The sequence below is a fragment of the Ceratotherium simum genome, chromosome 8 (assembly GCF_057802395.1).
Source record: "Ceratotherium simum simum isolate JZ-2026a chromosome 8, ASM5780239v1, whole genome shotgun sequence".
NCBI classification, from domain to species: Eukaryota; Metazoa; Chordata; class Mammalia; order Perissodactyla; family Rhinocerotidae; genus Ceratotherium; species Ceratotherium simum.
Genome location: NC_141907.1, coordinates 61,740,119 through 61,759,240, shown reverse-complemented (window position 1 = coordinate 61,759,240; position 19,122 = coordinate 61,740,119). Strand labels below are relative to the sequence as shown.

At 36.5% G+C, this 19,122-nt stretch overlaps 2 protein-coding genes across 4 annotated transcripts in view; one reads left to right on the top strand and one right to left on the bottom strand.

The window, feature by feature from the left end:
* Positions 1-6,792, top strand: part of NUP54 (nucleoporin 54) — a 30,282-nt gene extending 23,490 nt beyond the window's left edge. For both annotated transcript variants that reach the window (XM_014787804.2, XM_004430851.3), the window contains 3 exons: positions 3,324-3,443; positions 3,743-3,853; positions 6,228-6,792. In XM_014787804.2, the coding sequence (XP_014643290.2) occupies positions 3,324-3,443; positions 3,743-3,853; positions 6,228-6,356 (360 nt within the window). In that variant the 3' untranslated portion in view covers positions 6,357-6,792. The remainder of the gene's footprint in view (positions 1-3,323; positions 3,444-3,742; positions 3,854-6,227) is intronic.
* A 2,255-nt stretch (positions 6,793-9,047) lies between these two features.
* Positions 9,048-19,122, bottom strand: part of ART3 (ADP-ribosyltransferase 3 (inactive)) — a 125,046-nt gene continuing 114,971 nt past the window's right edge. For both annotated transcript variants that reach the window (XM_087434444.1, XM_087434445.1), the window contains 2 exons: positions 12,035-12,067; positions 9,048-9,796 (listed from right to left, as the gene is read on the bottom strand). In XM_087434444.1, the coding sequence (XP_087290570.1) occupies positions 9,654-9,796; positions 12,035-12,067 (176 nt within the window). In that variant the 3' untranslated portion in view covers positions 9,048-9,653. The remainder of the gene's footprint in view (positions 9,797-12,034; positions 12,068-19,122) is intronic.

Genomic DNA, 19,122 nt, shown 5'->3' with positions numbered 1-19,122 from the left:
TACTGAAGATCAACCATGGAAAAAGCACCAAGGCCAGATAGTTTCATTGCTGAATTTTGTCTAACCACTGAAGACCTGATTCCAAGGTTACTTTAATTATTCCAGACAAAAGGAAAAATATAGACAGCTTCATTTTTTAAAAGCAGCTTTATTGAGATATAATTCCTATACCTTACAATTTATCCATTTCAAGTATACAATTCAATGGTTTTCAGTAGATTCAGTCTTGTGCAACCATCACCACAATCAATTTTAGCACATCATCATCACCCTAAACAGAAACTCCATGCCCATTAGCAGTCACTCCCCATTTTATCTTCAACCCCCCTGCCCTAGGCAACCACTTTCTGTCTCTGGATTTGCCTATTCTGGACACTTCATATAAAGGTAATCATATGATATGTGTTCTTTGTGACTGGCTTCTTTTCACATAGCATAATGTTTTCAAAGTTTATCCATGTTGTAGCATGTAACAATACTTCATTCTTTTTTATTTTTGAATAATATTCCATTGTATGAATATACCACTTTTATTTTATCCATTTATCAGTTGATGAACATTTTGGTTGTTTCTGCTTTTTGGCTATTATGAATAATGTTGCTGTTAACACTTGGGTACAAGTGTTTCTGTGGATGTATGCTTTCATTTTTCTTGGGTACATAAATAGGTTTGGAATTGCTTGGTCATGTGCTAACTCTATGTTTAACTTTTTGAGGAACTGCCGAACTGGTTTCCAAAGCAGCTGCACCATTTTACACCTCTGTTTTTAGTACCCCCCCCAAAATAAAATCTATGAACGGATACCTCTAATAAATAGAGATGCAAATTTATGCTAAGTGAAAGAAACCAGACTTAAAGGCTACATATGGCATGATTCCATTTATATGACATATGCAAAAGGCAAAACTGGAGACAGATAACAGATCCGTAGTTGCTAGGGGCAGGAGCTGAGGGGAGAGGAGTGACTACAAGGGGCAGGAAGGAACTATCGGGGGTGATGGAAATGTTCTATATCTTGATCGTGGTGATGGTAACATGACTGTGTTTGTCAAAATTCATAGAACTATATACCTAAAAACGGAGAATTTTGTTGTATGTAGATTATACCTCAATAAATCTGACCAAAAAACAGAAATGCAGAAATTCTAAATGAAATATAAGCAGAGAGAATCCAGCTTCTTACCAAATTCTAAAGGAATATACTTTGACTAAGTAAGGTTTATTTCAGGAATGCAGGGTTGGTTCTATAATAGAAAATGTTTCAACATAATTTATCATATCAGCACATGAAAGGAAAAGACTGTTACCAAGAATGAACAGCAAATATTCTAAGAAACAGAGCACTAAAATCACATTCAGAAACTAAACCCTGATACCCAATATTATTATTTATTCAGTGTAATCTTGGAGGTTTTCTTAAATATAATGAGCCAAGGTAATTAACTAATATAAACATTGGGAAAGAGATTAAATTATCTCTTTTTGCTGATGACATGATTGTATATCTAGAAAACCCAAGGGAATAAACTATAGAATTAATGAGGTAAGATGGCTAGATACAAGGTAATTGTACAAAAATCAGCACTTCTTTATACTATTAATGGAAATTGGAAAATAATCCATTCATTATGAATTAAAGTCTTTACAAATAGAAAGATAGATAAACCATATTCTTAGATGAGAAGACTTAATATCCACTTTATAAAATTTTAAAATGAATTACAACTTAAGAATTGATTAAAATCTTTAAGTTTGTAAAGAACGTTAAGTGTTTTGAAGATAGCTTCTAGGGGAACAAAAAAAACAGTGAAGGGGACTTGCCTTATCAAATTTTAGAAGCTATTTTAAAGCTCTTGTAATCAAATCAGTGTGGGATTGGCATAGGATTGGACATATAAAGATCGATGGAACAGAACAGAGAATTCAAAAAAATGTATCTTAAAATTTAATGTGACAAAGGTGTATTTCAATTCAGTGGGTTTATTTAATAAGTGATGGCTGGAGTGACAGGCTAGTCATCTGGAAAAAATAAAACTGCACCACTGTGTCACACCATATATAAGAATAACGTGGATTAAAGACTTAACTCTAAGAAATCTGTGAGATTACATGTACAACCTACAGATTGAAAAGACTTTTGGCCAGAAAGCCAGAAACTATAAAACAAAACTGACTACAGAAGACTTAGAAAATTTTGTATAGCAAAAGATACCAGAAGCCATTTGTCAATAGTCAAGTGATAAATTTCAGAAAAAGAAAATCATACAGCACTCATGTTAGCTGTGATGTTAACATTCATATTATACAAAGAAATTCTATAATTTGACCAAAAAAACCAATTGAAATATGGGCAAAGAATGTGTAAAGGCAGTTCACAGAACAGTACATGAGAAGTAGTTCTTAACCATTGAAAGATGCTCCTTTAACTTTCAGGGAAATGCAGATTAAAGAAAAAATATGAGACACCTTTACACTCATCAGACTGGGAAAAATTTCACCACCACCACCTATTGCTGACAGGGAATGTGGGGAAAAGGGTACTCCCACATGGCTCATGAATTTAAATTGTTAGGATCTTTTAGGAAAGCAGTCTAGCAGCTTCTGTTAGACTGAAAACACAGACCCAGCAATCTCATTCTTGGTGGTCTATACTAGTAAATAAAGAAGTGTATACAACAGTGTTTTTATTTTTGTTTTTGTTTTGTGAGGAAGATCAGCCCTGAGCTAACATCCATGCTAATCCTCCTCTTTTTTTGGCTGAGGAAGACCAGCTCTGCGCTAACATCTATTGCCAATCCTCCTCCTTTTGTTCCTCCCAAAGCCCCAGTAGATAGTTGTATGTCATAGTTGCACATCCTTCTAGTTGCTGTATGTGGGACACAGCCTCAGCATGGCCGGAGAAGCAGTGCGTCGGTGCGCAACCGGGATCTGAACCCCGGGCCGCCAGTAGCAGAGCGCATGCACTTTAACCGCTAAGCCACGGGGCCGGCCCTACAACAGTGTTTATTACAGCATTGTTCACAGTGTCAAAACTAGAAACAAAATATATGCCTCTCAATAGAGGAGTACTTGAACAAATTATTGGTTAATATATGAAAAGTTATGTGGCCATTAAAAATAAATTAGAGGCATACATCAATGTACTAATGTAACTTGCCTCATAAAATGGACAAATGTAATTCAAATCTCGAACTGTTAAGATTTCTACTATTGTTAGTGTATTATTCAGCTGATTTCTTTGAACAACTCATTGTAATAAAATTATACTTACATAACTGAAAAGAGATGATTCTATTTGTATTGGTGGGTTTTCTTTGTATAGGTCCTAATCAAACAGGAAATTCAGAGGAAAAGTGGATATGCCATCCAAGCTGATGAAGAGCAGTTGCGAGTTCAGCTAGATACAATTCAGTGTGAACTAAATGCACCTACTCAGTTTAAGGTGAGCACTTATACATAAAGCTGGAATTTGTTTCAGGTGCATCTGCAGAGAAATGTTACTCGGTCTTAAAAAAGGAAGTTTGTATACTTGTTTTTATTATTTGTTCTCTTTAATCAAAACTTCCTTTCTAGACTCTTAATCATGAGGTTTTTGGCTTGTATTAATTAATGTTTCAAATAATGTACCAAGGGAGAATTAGACACCGTTAATATAGTACCTATCCTTTTAAAAGAAAATAATCTCTTTTAGAAGTAGTGGGTGTTGTTAGCAGTTGTAATTTGACTCAGTCTTATTTTTAGGGCCGACTAAATGAACTGATGTCCCAAATCAGGATGCAGAATCATTTTGGAGCAGTCAAATCTGAAGAAAGATATTACATAGATGCAGATCTGTTACGAGAAATCAAACAAGTAAGTGTTACACTAGAGTGTACTTCTAAAAAGGTGAATTCACCACTTCACCTCCATTTGAATGGCTATTATCCAAAACACAGAAAATAAGTGTTGACAAGGATGTGGAGAAGATGGAACCCTAGTGCATTGCTGATGGCAATGTAAAATGGTGTAGGTGCTATGCAAAACATTTCCTCAAAAAATTAAACATAGAATTACCATATGGTCCAGCAATTCTACTTCTGGGTATATACCTACAAGAATTGAAAGCAGGGACTCAGATATTTATACACCTGTGTTCATAGCAGCATTATTCACAACAGCCAAAATGTGGAAGCAACCAAAGTGTCCATGGATGGGTAAATAGATAAAATATGGCATATACACACAATGGAATATTATTCAGCCTTAAAAAGGAAAGAAATTCTGACACACACTACCACATCGATGAACCTTGAAGACGTTATGCCAAATGAAATAGGTCAGTTTAAAAGGACAATTATTATATCTGTTTCCACTTACATGAGGTACCTAGAGTAGTCCAATTCAGAAAGAGCAGACTGGTGGTTGCCAGGGGCTAAGGGGCGGGAGAATGGGGACTTACTGTTTAATGGGTACAGAACTTCAGTTTGGGAAGATGAAAAAATTCTAGGAATACATGATAGTGATTGTTGCACAACATGAATGTACTTAACGTTACTAAACTGTACACTTAAAAATTGTTAAAATGGACATTTTTATGTGTATTTTACCACCAAAGAAAGTAAATCACTGTCTCCCCCTCCTTCCAAAAAAAGAGGAATTCATAGTTCCCTAGACCCTGCCACTGAATGTTTAGGCATTAGCACCTGGTACGTCAGTAGAAATGCAGAGTCTCAGTCCTTACTCCAGACCTAATCTACATTTTATCAAGATCATGGAGTGATTTGTATGCACATTCAAGTTTGATAAGTAAGTGCTCTATATCATATCTTCCCAACCTTATGCCACATACAAAATATAAATATGTAGAGTTATTGATCCCCTCAGCCCTCAGGGAATTTGGGTGAAGGTTAGGGTGGCCAGAACCTCCAACCACTTGTCTAAGGCTCACCTTGGGGAGTACCACTCTAGCTTATTTTCATTAGTATCAATACAGATTGGTTAAATAAAAGCTGTGCAACCCCTGACTGTGTCTAAAGAAAATATATTAAGATGGTAAACTTTGTGGAATGTATTAGGTAGGACTGTTGGCATGGTCCTGAGGATTTTAGACAGTTATAAATGTCATCAACAAATGTGATTTTATTATGTGCTTTAGAAGGGATATTGCCGTTTTATGCAACTAAAAGCTAGTTTGGCTCCTAAGATCTTGGAAGGTATACATACACTTGATTATATTCCATTGTAAATATCTGCAATAAAATTAATTGAGAGAGGTTCCAGCATATTGGAATAAAGAACTATATTAAAGAGTTTATGTATGCAGTGAAATAGGGAATAACATAAACACCTACCTAAAATGATGAAAAGCAATATATTGTTTTGGGATTGAATCATAACCCATCACCTAGTTTATGACCCTGAGCAGATTACTTACCTGTATCTCAATTTCTTTATCTGTAGAGGAGAGAGAATCTTTATGTTACTCTAAAGGGTGCTCAAAAGGATTTTAAATAAGTTAGTTAATACCCATGCTCTTAAAACTGCTTTAACACCTGGGAAGGACTCTTAAAAATGTTAGCAATTGGAGTTATCACCATTGTCATCACCATATACTTTGTATTTCAAAACATGAAAATTCTTAGTTTTTGAAATGATTATTTTGCTAGTCATCTATATTTGAGTACCTTTTTGCATTGCTTTAATATCATACCTTTTTTTATCAAAGGTTGATAAAAGGAATCTAAAAACCATCTGCATCTTCTATAAAATTTCTGTTCAAGCTATTGTTCATTATATATTTGTTTGATTTTATTGTTTTTTATAGTATGTATTTTACTGTAGGTCATATAAAAGTGTTAGCAAGGGGACCAGCCCTGTGGTTTAGCGGTTAAGTGTGCACGCTCTGCTGCTGGCGGCCCGGGTTCGGATCCCGGGCACGCACCGACGCACCGCTTCTCCGGCCATGCTGAGGCTGCCTTCCACATACAGCAGCTAGAAGGATGTGCAGCTATTGACATACAACTATCTACTGGGGCTTTGGGGAGAAAAATAAATAAATAAAATTATTAAAAAAAAAAAAGTGTTAGCAAAAGATATAGTATAAATGTTTAAATATGCATGCCCACTATATATAGAGCAGCTACTAAGGGCTATATTGCCAGTAAAATAGTTTGAAAAAGTCCTTTTTCTTGTGAGTAGCTTGTAGTTTAATAGAGTAATACATTAATATTTTTTTAATTCCTTCTAGCATTTGAAACAACAACAGGAAGGCCTTAGCCACTTGATTAGCATCATAAAAGATGATCTAGAAGATATAAAGTTGGTAGAACATGGATTGAATGAAACCATCCACATCAGAAGTGGTGTCTTTAGTTGACGGTTCACAAACTTGTGTTCAAGGTTTGTGAAATGTATCTTCCTGCTACATTAGGCCTTCCTTAAGAATGAAACTGACTACCTGGAGGAAAAAGAAAAAGAAAACAATCCTCTCCTGGCTTGGTTTTTGAGAAGGTTACTGAAAAATTCTTGTTCATCAAATCTGAAATAAGTCACTTCACAGCTCTTCAAAGATAGCCTTTGCAAGATTTATATCTAAAAGCTGTGTTAACTTTAAAAGAGAAATACATAATTACCAAAAATACGTACTATTGTACATTTTTACAACAGCATTGTTCTTAAAAATAATGTGTCTAATGATTACTCTCTATTGAGCCTGTACTCTGCTTTCCATAGCAAGTAAATATGAAATATCTACTTTGCACATAACAAAATAAACTGTTTAATTACTTGGCTGTTGGAGATTTGTACCAGAATGTAAATGTACATCAGTTTTTATATTTGTGAATTCATATGTGGGAGGAGTAAAGAAAATCCAAGAGTATTTAATGATTAATGTGGTTTTCTTTCCATTCTATAAAGATTTGGAAATATATTTTTATATTATTTTACTTATTTGGAATTTACAGAACACACCTAAGCAATTAGGATATAACAAAATTACACTGTCATTTTTGCAACTTTTTTGTTTTTTAAACCTTTTTATTTGTAAAAAAGATGAAAACTTATAAATAAATTCTTGATTGTAATTACTTTTAAATAATTCTGTCTGGTGCTTTATTTGGCTCTGGGAGAATGACCATTCATGTCCACACAAGTATTAAATCATCATCACAAGTCAAGAATTTCAATCTTAAGGTTTTAAGTCTAATTTTTCCCTCCTAAGGAAAATCTAACAATGCTGATATATTTTGACTAGGGTATGGCAAATAAAACTTACTTCAGATATCATCTAGGATAAATAATTCTCTAATATATCATCATTGGTATCTGAAAACACTAGAAAATCTGAATTAGACATCATAATGTAAAATAGTGATTCTTTAATAAGCAGATAATTTTAAACAATTTTTCTGACTACAAACTGCATACCTAGGCTACATCATGTTGGCCCCTCCTGGAATGCCTTAACTTTGTATTTTTGTGTGATGCTTTGGCTTATGATGAGAGGGGATATAAAAAACAGCCCCGTGAATCTTGCCACTGTTTATTTTGGGGATGGGGAGCAGTGTGATGCACCGTATATCCAGACAGAGGCCATTCTCTGGATCCCCCAAAGGAATTTCTGTCCAGTTGCAGACTAGGTAAACAGTTGTATAGGGAACTGAGAACTTCAAAACTGATCATCTCTTTCTTTCCAAGTTAGCTGCTAGAAGGTTGCAGCCACTTCTGCCGAGTTATGGCATGCAAACTTGTTAAACTACTCTGTGTCGCACTCTCTTTCATCCTACTTTCCTACTCATTGTTGCAATTGCAACAGGGTTGGGAGAGGAATTTCTTTTCCTTGTCTGTGTTTCCTCCTTGGCCCAGAGATAAGCACTTCCATCTTTCTCATCCATGTTGCCACGTGTGGAAGAGGTTTCTGTCCCTCTGCACACCCTCCTACAGTAGGAAGAGTTGTTGATCTGATGAAAATCGTTACTCATTGAGCCACATTCTGTAGTGGACAGGTTGCTAATCATGCATACCATGCTCACTTCTCCAGCCTTTCATTTTTTGTGTTCTGATATTAAAGGTTCCTAATGTCACAAGATAGATAGATAAAAACCCCTAGGTAGGGCCCAGGGTCTGCCTTTCAAAGACAGGCCCAGTCAGCTTCCTAAGTTTCTGTCTTGCTGGTGACTACATATGTCAGGCAGGCCTGTGGTCCTTGTTCATGTAGCTGATTAGATAACTGGACTTGGTCTATACTATAGGTGTGTTCCAAGCAAGTAATAACCAAGTTCTAGATCTGGGCAGGAAGGAGGAGGAAAGACTCACTTTGGTCTCAGGACTAAGTTGTGTTCTCCAGCACAATTTATAGAAGTTCTATGTTTAGTCTTCAACTGGCTAACAGTTCTTGTGGATAGTCCACTCAAAATTCTCAACGTACATGAAGAGAGGTAAAGGGTAGAATTAAAGCATACTGAACTCCTAACACCTAGTTTAGATTTTAGATTTAGTTTTTCTGTATCTTTAAAGTGGCCTTAAATCTTTTTGAAACATTGGCAAAGTATAAACAAGTGTCAGTTACCAAAGCCCATGCCTAATTCAGTCACTGATCAACCACCACAATACAGATTGTCCTTGACTTATGATGGTTCCGCTTGTGATTCTTCGACTTCACAATAGTGCAAAAGCGATACGCATTCAGTGGAAACTGTACTTTGAATTTTGATCTTTTTCCAGGCTAGTGATGTGTCGTAATACACTATCTCATGATGCTGGGCAAAAGCAGTGAGCCGCAACTCCCAGTCAGCCACGCAATCACGAGGATAAACAACCGATTCACTTATTACAACCATTCTGTTTTTCACTTTCCGTACAGCATTCAATAAATTACATGATATATTGAAAACTTTATTGTAAAACCAGCTGTTAGATGATTTTGCCCAAATGTAGGCTAATGTAAGTGTTCTGAGCACATTTAAAGTAGGGTAGGCTAAGCTATTATGTTAGGTAGGTTAGGTTAAATGCATTTTCGATTTATGATATTTTCAACTTCTTAGGGTTTATTGGGACATAACCCCATCGTAAGTCGAAGAAGATCTGTACCTTGGGAAAAAGGGTACTATACTCTATAACCTCATTTCCCTTGCTTATTTAGCTTACATATTCATTCAGTACTGTCTACCTTCCCAGGTTAACATAAGGTTCAAATTAGGGACTAAGTATGTGAAACACTTGGTAAACTGTTGTGTTTATATAACTATAAAGTGTTCATATATTGAGGGAAGATGAAGAGATTCAGGGATAGTACTATTTGAAGTCAAAGTTTGATCCTTCAAAGATGAGTAGAACATCTTTAAAATCCTAATTCAGGAATTAAATTCATGTTAACCACTAACATTACTGGATATTTTAATATCTGGCAATTCTACTGAAATTATATCTAATAATCTTAAAGTCTTTTATTGAATTCAAAGAGAAGTACAGTTTTTTGCAATCATAAGATAGAAATAAGTGAAAAATGAATTCTATAACATATCTGGACCAATTTTCTGAATTTGCAAAGTCAGGAACAAATATGTAGTTCTCATTTCATCAAGTGGCATTGGCCAACAAGTGAAAAATACATCATTCCTTTTGACAATTCCTACGGGATCCCTGTAGTGTATTTCAAGTAACACAGAATGTATCAGACTACAGAGCAACAGAGGTTTACAGCAGAAGCACTGATTAAAATGATGACTATCCCAAATGGTGGAAGGAGCATTTTGCTAGAGGATGCAGAAGGATGAGTTTTGGGACCTGGAACTGGAGCCGGAACTGGACCTGGTGCTGTAAATGAGAACACAGTCATTGACACATGTCATTTTTAACATCAAGTTTCTTCCACCTATATACCATATATCCTGAATAAGTAAACAGACATTCAAGTGAGAGTTGGAAACTGACCTGACATACTTCTAACTAGGAATAATTTTCAAATAAATATAGTTCATTACAGATTTCAGGCTTTATTTTCATATATAGCATTAAGGTATGCTGATCTAGGTTTTATCTAGGATTCCAGACTTCTTAATATCTATGTAGATAATTTTTAGTTGTTCAAGTTCTCTAGAATTTCTTAGCAATTTCCTCTTCATTTTCTATATATACATGCAAGGTAAAGTTTAATTCTGTGTCCTTTCTATTTCAAGTAAAACAGTATATTTCATTTAACATATTCTAATAGCTACAAATATATACAATTGAATATAGCTGCTTGTTTTGTTTTGTTTTGTTTTTTGCTGAGGAAGATTCACCCAGAGCTAACATCTGTTGCCAATCTTCCTCCTTTTGCTTGAGGAAGATTAGCCCTGAGCTAACATCTGTTGCCAGTCTTCCTCTATTTTGTATGTGGGTCACCGCCACAACACGGCCGCTGTTGAGTGGTGCAGGAGGTCCGTGCCCAGGAACCAAACCCAGGCCGCCGAAGGAGAGCGCGCCAAATTTAACCACTAGGCCATGGGGCTGGCCCCTGAATATAGCTGCATTTTTAAACACTAAGCCCTGCAAGCTGATAAAAAAATAAATTTTATTTTTTCCCTCCATATATAAAACACTGCTGTGAAGAAAACTGCATCCTTCCATCTGAACTAAGTGGAGAGGAACAGTGGAGTCCATCTCAGGATGATCTGTTTCACACTGCCTTAACTCATATAACTTCTGGCTATATTTTGGTTTTGACTGTACAAGGGAGGATTGACTGGAAATACTCAAATGAGATCACCACTCAGATTTCATAAGAGAAATAGCCAGTGAATTTTATAAAAGCCTTCAACTCACATCATCAATTTACTTGGCATAATTATAAACATGCAGTTATATGTATATAGATGGGAAAAATGGACAGGCAGATGCACTCATGCATTAATCTACTACTACAGGCATACCTCGGAAATATCGCAGGTTCAGTTCCAGACCACCACAATAAAGCAAATATCGCAATAAAGAGAGTGACAAATTTTTTGGTTTCCCAGGGCATATAAAAGTTATGTTTATACTATACTGTAGTTTATTAAGCATGCAATAGCATTATGTCTAAAAAAACAATCTATATACCTTAACTTAAAAATATTTTATTGCTAAAAAATGCTAGACATCATCTGAGCCTTCAACAAGTTGTAATCTTTTTGCTGGTGGAGGGTCTTGTAAAAAACGCACTTATTAGCGAAGCACAATAAAGTGAGGTATGCCTGTGTAGAGCAGTGGTCCTCAAGGGGGCAATACTGCCCACTAAGAGGCAGTTTCGAAATTTGTCAGGGTATTTTTTGATTGTCACAACAGTGGAGTGGGAGTAGAGGGCTACATACCCTGCAATGGTCTGGACAGTTTTCCACAATGAAAAATCAACACACTTCCACATAAATTTCAAATGCACTGCTAGACAGATGTATAAGTTAAAAACCTATTTATAATGCTCAAACCCAGAACCTAAATCAGTTTTACAAATAAAATATTTTTGGATAGTTTTAATAAACATGAGTTGCCATCTTGTGCCCACTGTATTTCTTCACTTTCATTTTCTTATACTTGCATAGAATAGCTTCTAGTCTTAAGTCCAAATTTATTTGCCTACGTAAATACAACCATCTGTCTATTTCATTATGTCTTCTAGTATAATTTAGGCATTTATTGAAATGTATGTAATTTCATTATAAATTATAGTTATGACATATTGATTTTTTTATGAGTAAAGGTAGGTCTTCTTATCTATCAATCATTTCAGGATAGTATAAGGGCTTTATAAATTAGTTGTTATAAAAAGGGAGAATTGGATTGATAGGGTTGAGAACCACTGCTCTAAACAGAACAGTCTATTCACACAGTTGAAAATGATTGCTGAAGAAACAAAGTCAAGTTGCCCCCACCATATACACACATATAAGCATTTGGATATGAGATTATATTCTGTTATTATGATGCCTTGAACTCTTGAAACTTTGCTCCTTTTATGAGGAAAAATAAATTTCTCACTTTTTCTATATTACAGAAACAGACATTTGCCAACTAAGGAAATGAGATATTTCTTACTAGGATTGTCGATATCTTCTTGACTTTTGTCTTCTAAAACATAAACAGATTGAGTTAATTGCACTATACACCTATTTATCCAGAACAGAAAAATCTGATTAAATGAGAAAAATCTGATTAAATGATTAAGGAAACTTGGTTATCTCTGGGAGTGGGCCTGAGGGACAGGTTTAGGTTTAGAAGTATGTGTGGAAGTGGAGAAAGGGTTTAATTTTTACTCATTTGTGCTCTTTGAATTTTTTTTTTACTATGTATATCTGTGTCCATTAAAAGAAAGTTAAAATTTTGTTTACAAAAAAGTACTTTTTCTACATATTGAACTCAGATTCCCAAGTACAACATTAATACCTACCATTTATGCAGTGCTCACTATGTGTCATGCACTGCGCAAATGCTTTATGTACATTGTCACCTTTATTTATCACAGTCATAGTAGGTAGGTATAGTTATCCAAATTATACAGATGTTCCTCAAAACGTGCATAAAATCACAGAGGTAATCCGTGGCAGCAATGTATGATTTCAAAGCTTCTGCTCTTACTACCTCCAAATGTGTGCCTAGGATTGAAATATTACAATATTGCCATATTTTGACAGCTTTGCAGCCAAATGATGCCAATTCTAGGAGCCCAGATTAGAGGCGATTTTCTATAACTAAATCTGGCTGGAAGAAGTGCCGTGTGACAGAAAGTGAACAAAACTTGAGAAGTTCGAATCCTAGTCGTCTCTTTCTAGCCTTTTACAGGTTCCTTAACCTTCCTATATTCCGTGTCTTCATCTCTGAAATGGCAATAACAATATTTATCTTATTGGATTAAATGAGATCCTGTATAAATGTTTTGACACAGCCTTTAAAAAGCCTGCACTACACACAGGTTTGTAGAAGAGGGCACAATACAAAATAGTCCCAGCAAAACCTAGTGGCCTATTTGCTGGAGGACATGGAGAGTGCAGTGAGGAGCACAGAATGGCTGATCCCACGCTGTATGGTTCTCATACACACCTCTTTGATGATGCTATTCCTGTGACTACAGATTCCCTCACAGTAGCCAGCTCACCTTGGGAAGCCTCCTGCCCCATTCTAGAAAAGACAGGTGCAGCTGGAAGCCAACTGTTCCAGTTTCAGGTCAAGCACCTTTTTCTCTGCTTGGCCCAGAAAGCCATAATAGCACCTGCTGCTCACACTGAAACAAGTTCTCAACCTTTTCCCCTTTTGGCCTGCAGACTGGGATATCAGAAGCTGCACAGCCCAGATGTCCTTCCCAGATCACTTAAGACTGAGCTAACTAAATGATTATGGTAAAGGACTCAGAACCCCATGGTGCCTCCCCCAATAAAGAATTTATTAGAGAGAGTGTGGAAGATGGCGGCATAAGAAGATGCTGAGCTCATCTCTCACAGACACAATGTAGATCTACAACTACATGTGGAATAATTTCCTCCGAGGGAGATCTGGAACTGGATGGAAAGAGCTTCCACAACAAGGGACAACACTGAGAGGGGTGGAAGAGGCAGAGATATGGTCCCACTGAAGAAAAAAACACACCCTGGGCATGGTGTTTCATGGTCAGGAGCGATCTCAAAGGTACAGAGCTTTTCTCAGAGGAGCAAGGATTCAAGCTCCACATTAGGCACCCGAACCTTTAGATCCAGCACAAGAGAGACAAGATCCCCAAACACCCAGCTTTGAAAACCAACGTTGAATATGCCTAGGAAAACTATAGAACCACAGGCAAAGGAAAACCTGCTCTTAAAGGGCTCACGCGCAGACTCACTCAAGCCAGAAACCAGTGCAAAAACACCAGAGAGAAAAGCATGTAGTCCACAGGTGAAGGAGATCCACTTATTAAGCTTGGAGTGCCTCCCAGAGAGGCAGGAGGAGATGGGACTCCCCCGAGGAACTGAGACACTGGTGGGAGTGATTTTTACGACCTTGTTCTGCCATGCTGGTGCCACTGGTAGGTGCCATTTTAGAATTGCCCCTCTAACCTGTTAGCATAGGGGTCTGCCCCACCCACCACCACACCCGAGGCAGTCACTACCAGGCCTCACAATCGGCCACACTGGGGGCCTGCCTCGCCCAACAGCACACCCATAACAGTTGACATCATTGGCTCTCACAACCTGCAACAATGGCAGCCTGCCTTGCCCACCAGTGTGCCCGCAGCAGTTATGTGCCCCTGAGCCTTACAGCCAGCCAATCCAGGGGCCTACCCCACCTACCAGCACACCTGCAGCAGTCACAGCCCCGCCACAACAGGAGGGGACATGCAGCCCACACATGGGACATGCCTGGAGCACCTGGCTCACTGCTCGGCCCCACAGGACATGTCCTACCTAAAGCCACTTTTCCAAGATGGGGAGATGTAGCTGATCTACTAATTATATAGAAATAAACACAGAGAATTACTCAAAATGAAGAGACACAGAAATATGTTCCAAATGAAAAAACAAGACAAATCCTCAGGAAAAGAACTAAATGAAACACAGATAAGCAGTCTACCTAATAAAACGTTCGAAGTAATGGTCATAAGGCTGCTCAGTGAACTCAGGAGAAGAATAAACACAGTGAGAACTTCAACAAAGAGTTAGAAAATATAAAAAAGAACCAATCAGAGCTGAAGAATACAATAACTGAAATGAAAAATTCACTAGAAGGAATCAACAGCAAGGCAGGTGATACAGAAGAACTGATCAGCGATCTGGACAACAGAGTAAAGGAAATCACCCAAGCTGAACAGAAAAAAGAAAAAAAAATTTTAAATAAGGATAGTTTAAGGGACCACTGGGACAACATCAAGTGATCTAATATTCACATTATAGGGGTCCCAGAAGGAAAAGAAAGAGGGAAAGGGGCAAAGAACTTATTTGAAGAAATAACAGCTGGAAATTTCCTAACCTGGGGAAGGAAACAGACATCCAGGTCCAGGAAGCACACAGAGTCCCAAACAAGATGAACCCAAAGAGATTCACACCAACACATATAGTAATTAAAATAGCAAAAGTTAAAGAGAGAATCTTGCTCAAAAAATTAAAAATAGAAATACCTTAAGATCCAGCCATCCCAGTACTGCTATGTATCCAACGAACCTGAAATCAACAATCCAAAGAGGCTTATGCACCCCTATGTTCACTGCAGCATTATTCACTATAGCCAAGAAGTGGAAACAACCCAAATGTCCCTTGACTGATGATTGGATAAAAAAGATGTTGTATATATACACAATGGAATACTACTCAGCCATAAAAAAAGACAAAATCGTCCCATTTGCAACAACATGGATAGACCTGGAAGGTATTATGTTAACCAAAATACGTCAGAGAGAGAAAGACAAACACCACGTGATTTCACTCATAAGTGGAAGATAAACTAACACATGGACAGAGAGAACTGTTTGGTGGTTAGCAAGGGGGTAGTGGGGTGGGCACAAGGTGGGAAGGGAAGCATGTATATGGTGACTGACAAACAATAATGTGCAACTAAAATTTCACAATGTTATAAACTATTATGATATCAATAAAAAAATTGTAAAAAAAAAAGTTAAAGAGAGAATCTTAAAGGCAGAAAGAGAACAACCGCAAGTCACATACAAGACTATCAGCTGACTTTTCAGCAGAAACTTTGCAAACTGGAAGAGAGTGGCACGATATATTCAAAGTACTGAAAGGAAAAAACCTACAACCAAAAATATTCTACCCAGCAAGGTTATCATTGAGAATGGAAGGAGAAATAAAGAATTTTCCAGACCAGCAAAAACTAAAATAGTTCATCACCACCAAACCAGCCTTACAAGAAATGTTGAAGAGACTTCTTTAAGCAGAAAAGAAATGGCCCAAAATAGAAGAAAATTACAAAAGGAAAAAAATCTCACTGGTAAAGGCAAACATATAGTAAAGGTAGCGGATCAAGCACAAATAAAGCTAGTATGGGGGCCGGCCCGGTAGTGTGGTGGTGAAGTTTGCGTGTTCTGCTTCACTGCTCATCAAGCCATGCTGAGGTGGCGTCCCACAGAGAAGAACGAGAAGGACCTACAACTAGAATATACAATTATGTACTGGGGCTTTGGAGAGAAAAAAGAAAAAAAGAGGAAGATGGGCAACAGATGTTAGCTCAGGGCCAATTTTCCTCAAAAAAAAAAAACAGCTAGTATGAAGGTTAAAAGACAAAAGTATAAAATCAGCTATATCTACAATGAGAAGTTAAGGGATACACAAAATTAAAGGAGGTAAAATATGACATCAAAAACATAAAACATGGTGAGGGGAGTAAATATGTAGGGCTTTTAGAATGTATTCAAACTTAAGAGATCATCAACTTAAAACAGACTTCCATATACATAGGTGGTTACAAATGAACCCCATGGTAACCACAAATCAAAAACCTATAATAAATACACAAAAAAATAAAGAGAAAGAAATCCAAACATAATAAGAAAGTCATCGAATCACAAGGAAAGAGAGCAAGAAAAGAAGAAAGGAATGGAGAGAACTACAAAAACATCCAGAAAACAATTAACAAAATGGCAATAAGTACATATCTATCAATAATTACTTTAAATGTAAATGAACTAGATGCTCTGATCAAAAGACGCAGGGTGGCTGAATGGGTAAAAAAACAAGACTCATATATATGCTGCCTATAATAGACACACTTCACATCTAAAGACACTCAGACTGAAAATGAGGGGATGGAAAATGATATTCCATGCAAATCAAAACAAAAAGAAAGCTGGGGTAGCAATATATCAGACAAAATAGATTTTAAAACAAAAACTGTGAACAAGAGACAAAGAAGGGCATTACATAATGATAAAGCAAACAATACAAGAGGATAAAACACTTGTAAATATCTATGCGCCCAGCATAGAAGCACCTAAATACATAAAGCAATTATTAACAGACATAAAGGGAGAAGTTGACAGTAACACAATAATAATAGGGGACTTTAACACGCCACATCCATCAATGGATAGATTAGCCAGACAAAATCAATAAGGAAACATTGGCCTTAAACAACACATTAGACCAGATGGACTTAATAAATATATGGAGAACATTCCATCCCCAAACAGCAGAATGTACATTCTCTTCAAATGCACATGGAATATTCTCCAAAATAGATCACGTTAGGCCACAAACCAAGTCTCAACAAATATGAGAAGACTGAAATCATATGAAGCATCTTTTCTAGGCACAATGGCATGAAACTAAAAATCAATTACAAGAAGAAAAATGGAAAAAATACATACATGCGGAGACTAAGCAACATGCTACTAACCAACCAACGGGTCAATGAAGAAATCAAAGAGGAAATAAAAAAATACCTTGAGATAAAATGGAAACACAACAGTCCAACAGTCCAACGTCGACTGGATACAGCAAAAGCAGTTCTAAGAGGGAAGTTTATAGCAATACAGACCTATCTCAGGAAGCAAGAAAAATCTCAAACAAGCTAACTTTACACCTAAAGGAACTAGAAAAAGAACAAAAAAAACCCAAAGTTAGTAGAAGGAAGGAAATAATAAAGATTAGAGTGGAAATAAATGAAATAGAGACAAAAAAAAATTAGAAAAGATCAATGGAACTAAGAGCTAGTTCTTTGAAAAGGTAAACAAAATTGATAAACTTTTAGCCAGACTCATCAAGAAAACAAGAGAAAGGGATCAAATAAAATCAGAAACGAAAGAGGAGAAATTACAACCAACACCACAGAAATACAAAGGATCATAAGAGACTACTACGAATAATTACACACCAACAAACTGGAAAACCTAGAAAAATGGATGAATTCCTAGACACACACACTCTTCCAAGACTGAATCAGAAAGAAATAGAAAATCTGAACAGACTGATTACTAGTAATGAAACTGAATCAGTAATCAAAAAACTCCCAATATACAAAAGTCCAGGACCAGATGGCTTCACAGGTGAATTCTACCAAACATTTAAAAAAAAGTTACTACCTCTCCTTCTCAAACTATTCCAAAAAATTGAAGAGGAAGGATTGCTCCCAAACTCATTTTATGAGGCCAGCAATTACCCTGATACCAAAAGCAAAGACACCACAAGAAAAGAAAATTACAGGCCAATATCCCTGATGAACATAGATGCAAAAATTCTCAACAAAATATTAACAAACCAAATTCAACAACACATTAAAAGGATCATACACCATGATCAAGCAAGATTTATTCCAGGGATGCAAGGGTGGTTCAATATCTGCAAATCAATGTGATACACATTAACATAACAAAGAATAAAAATCATATGATCATCTCAATAGCTGCAGAGAAAGCACCTGACAAAATTCCACATCTATTTATGATAAAAAACCCTCAACGAAGTGGGTATAGAGGGAACATACCTCAAAATAATAGAGACCATATATGACAAACCCACTGCCAACATCATACTTAATGGTGAAAAGATTAAAGTTTTTCCTCTAAGATCAGGAACAAGACAAGGATGCCCACTCTTGCCACTCTAATTCAACACAGTATTGGAAGTTCTAGCCACAGCAATTAGGCAAGAAAAAGTAATAAAAGGCATCCAAATTGGAAAAGAAGAAATAAAACTGTCACTATTTCAGATGACATGATGCTATACACAGAAAACTCTAAAGACTACCAAAAAACTATTAGAACTAATAAATGAATCCAGTCAAGTTGTGGGTTACAAAATTAATACACAGAAATTGGTTGCATTTCTACACACTAACAACGAGCTAGCACAAAGAGAAATTAAGACAACAATCCTATTTCCAACTGCATTAAAAGAATAAAATACCTAGGAATAAATCTAACCAAGGAGGTAAAAGACCTATACTCTGAAGACTATAAGACAATCATATAAGAAACTGAAGACGACACAGATAAAGGGAAAGATATAGATCAATGGAACCGAAGAGAGAGCCCAGAATTAAACCCATGCCTATATGGTCAATCAATCTACAACAAAGGAGGCAAGAATATAATGGAGAAAAGACAGTTTATTCAATAAATGATGTTGGGAAAACTGGACAAATATACGCAAAAGAATGAAACTGGACCACTTTCCTATTTCATATACAAAAATAAACTCAAAATGGAT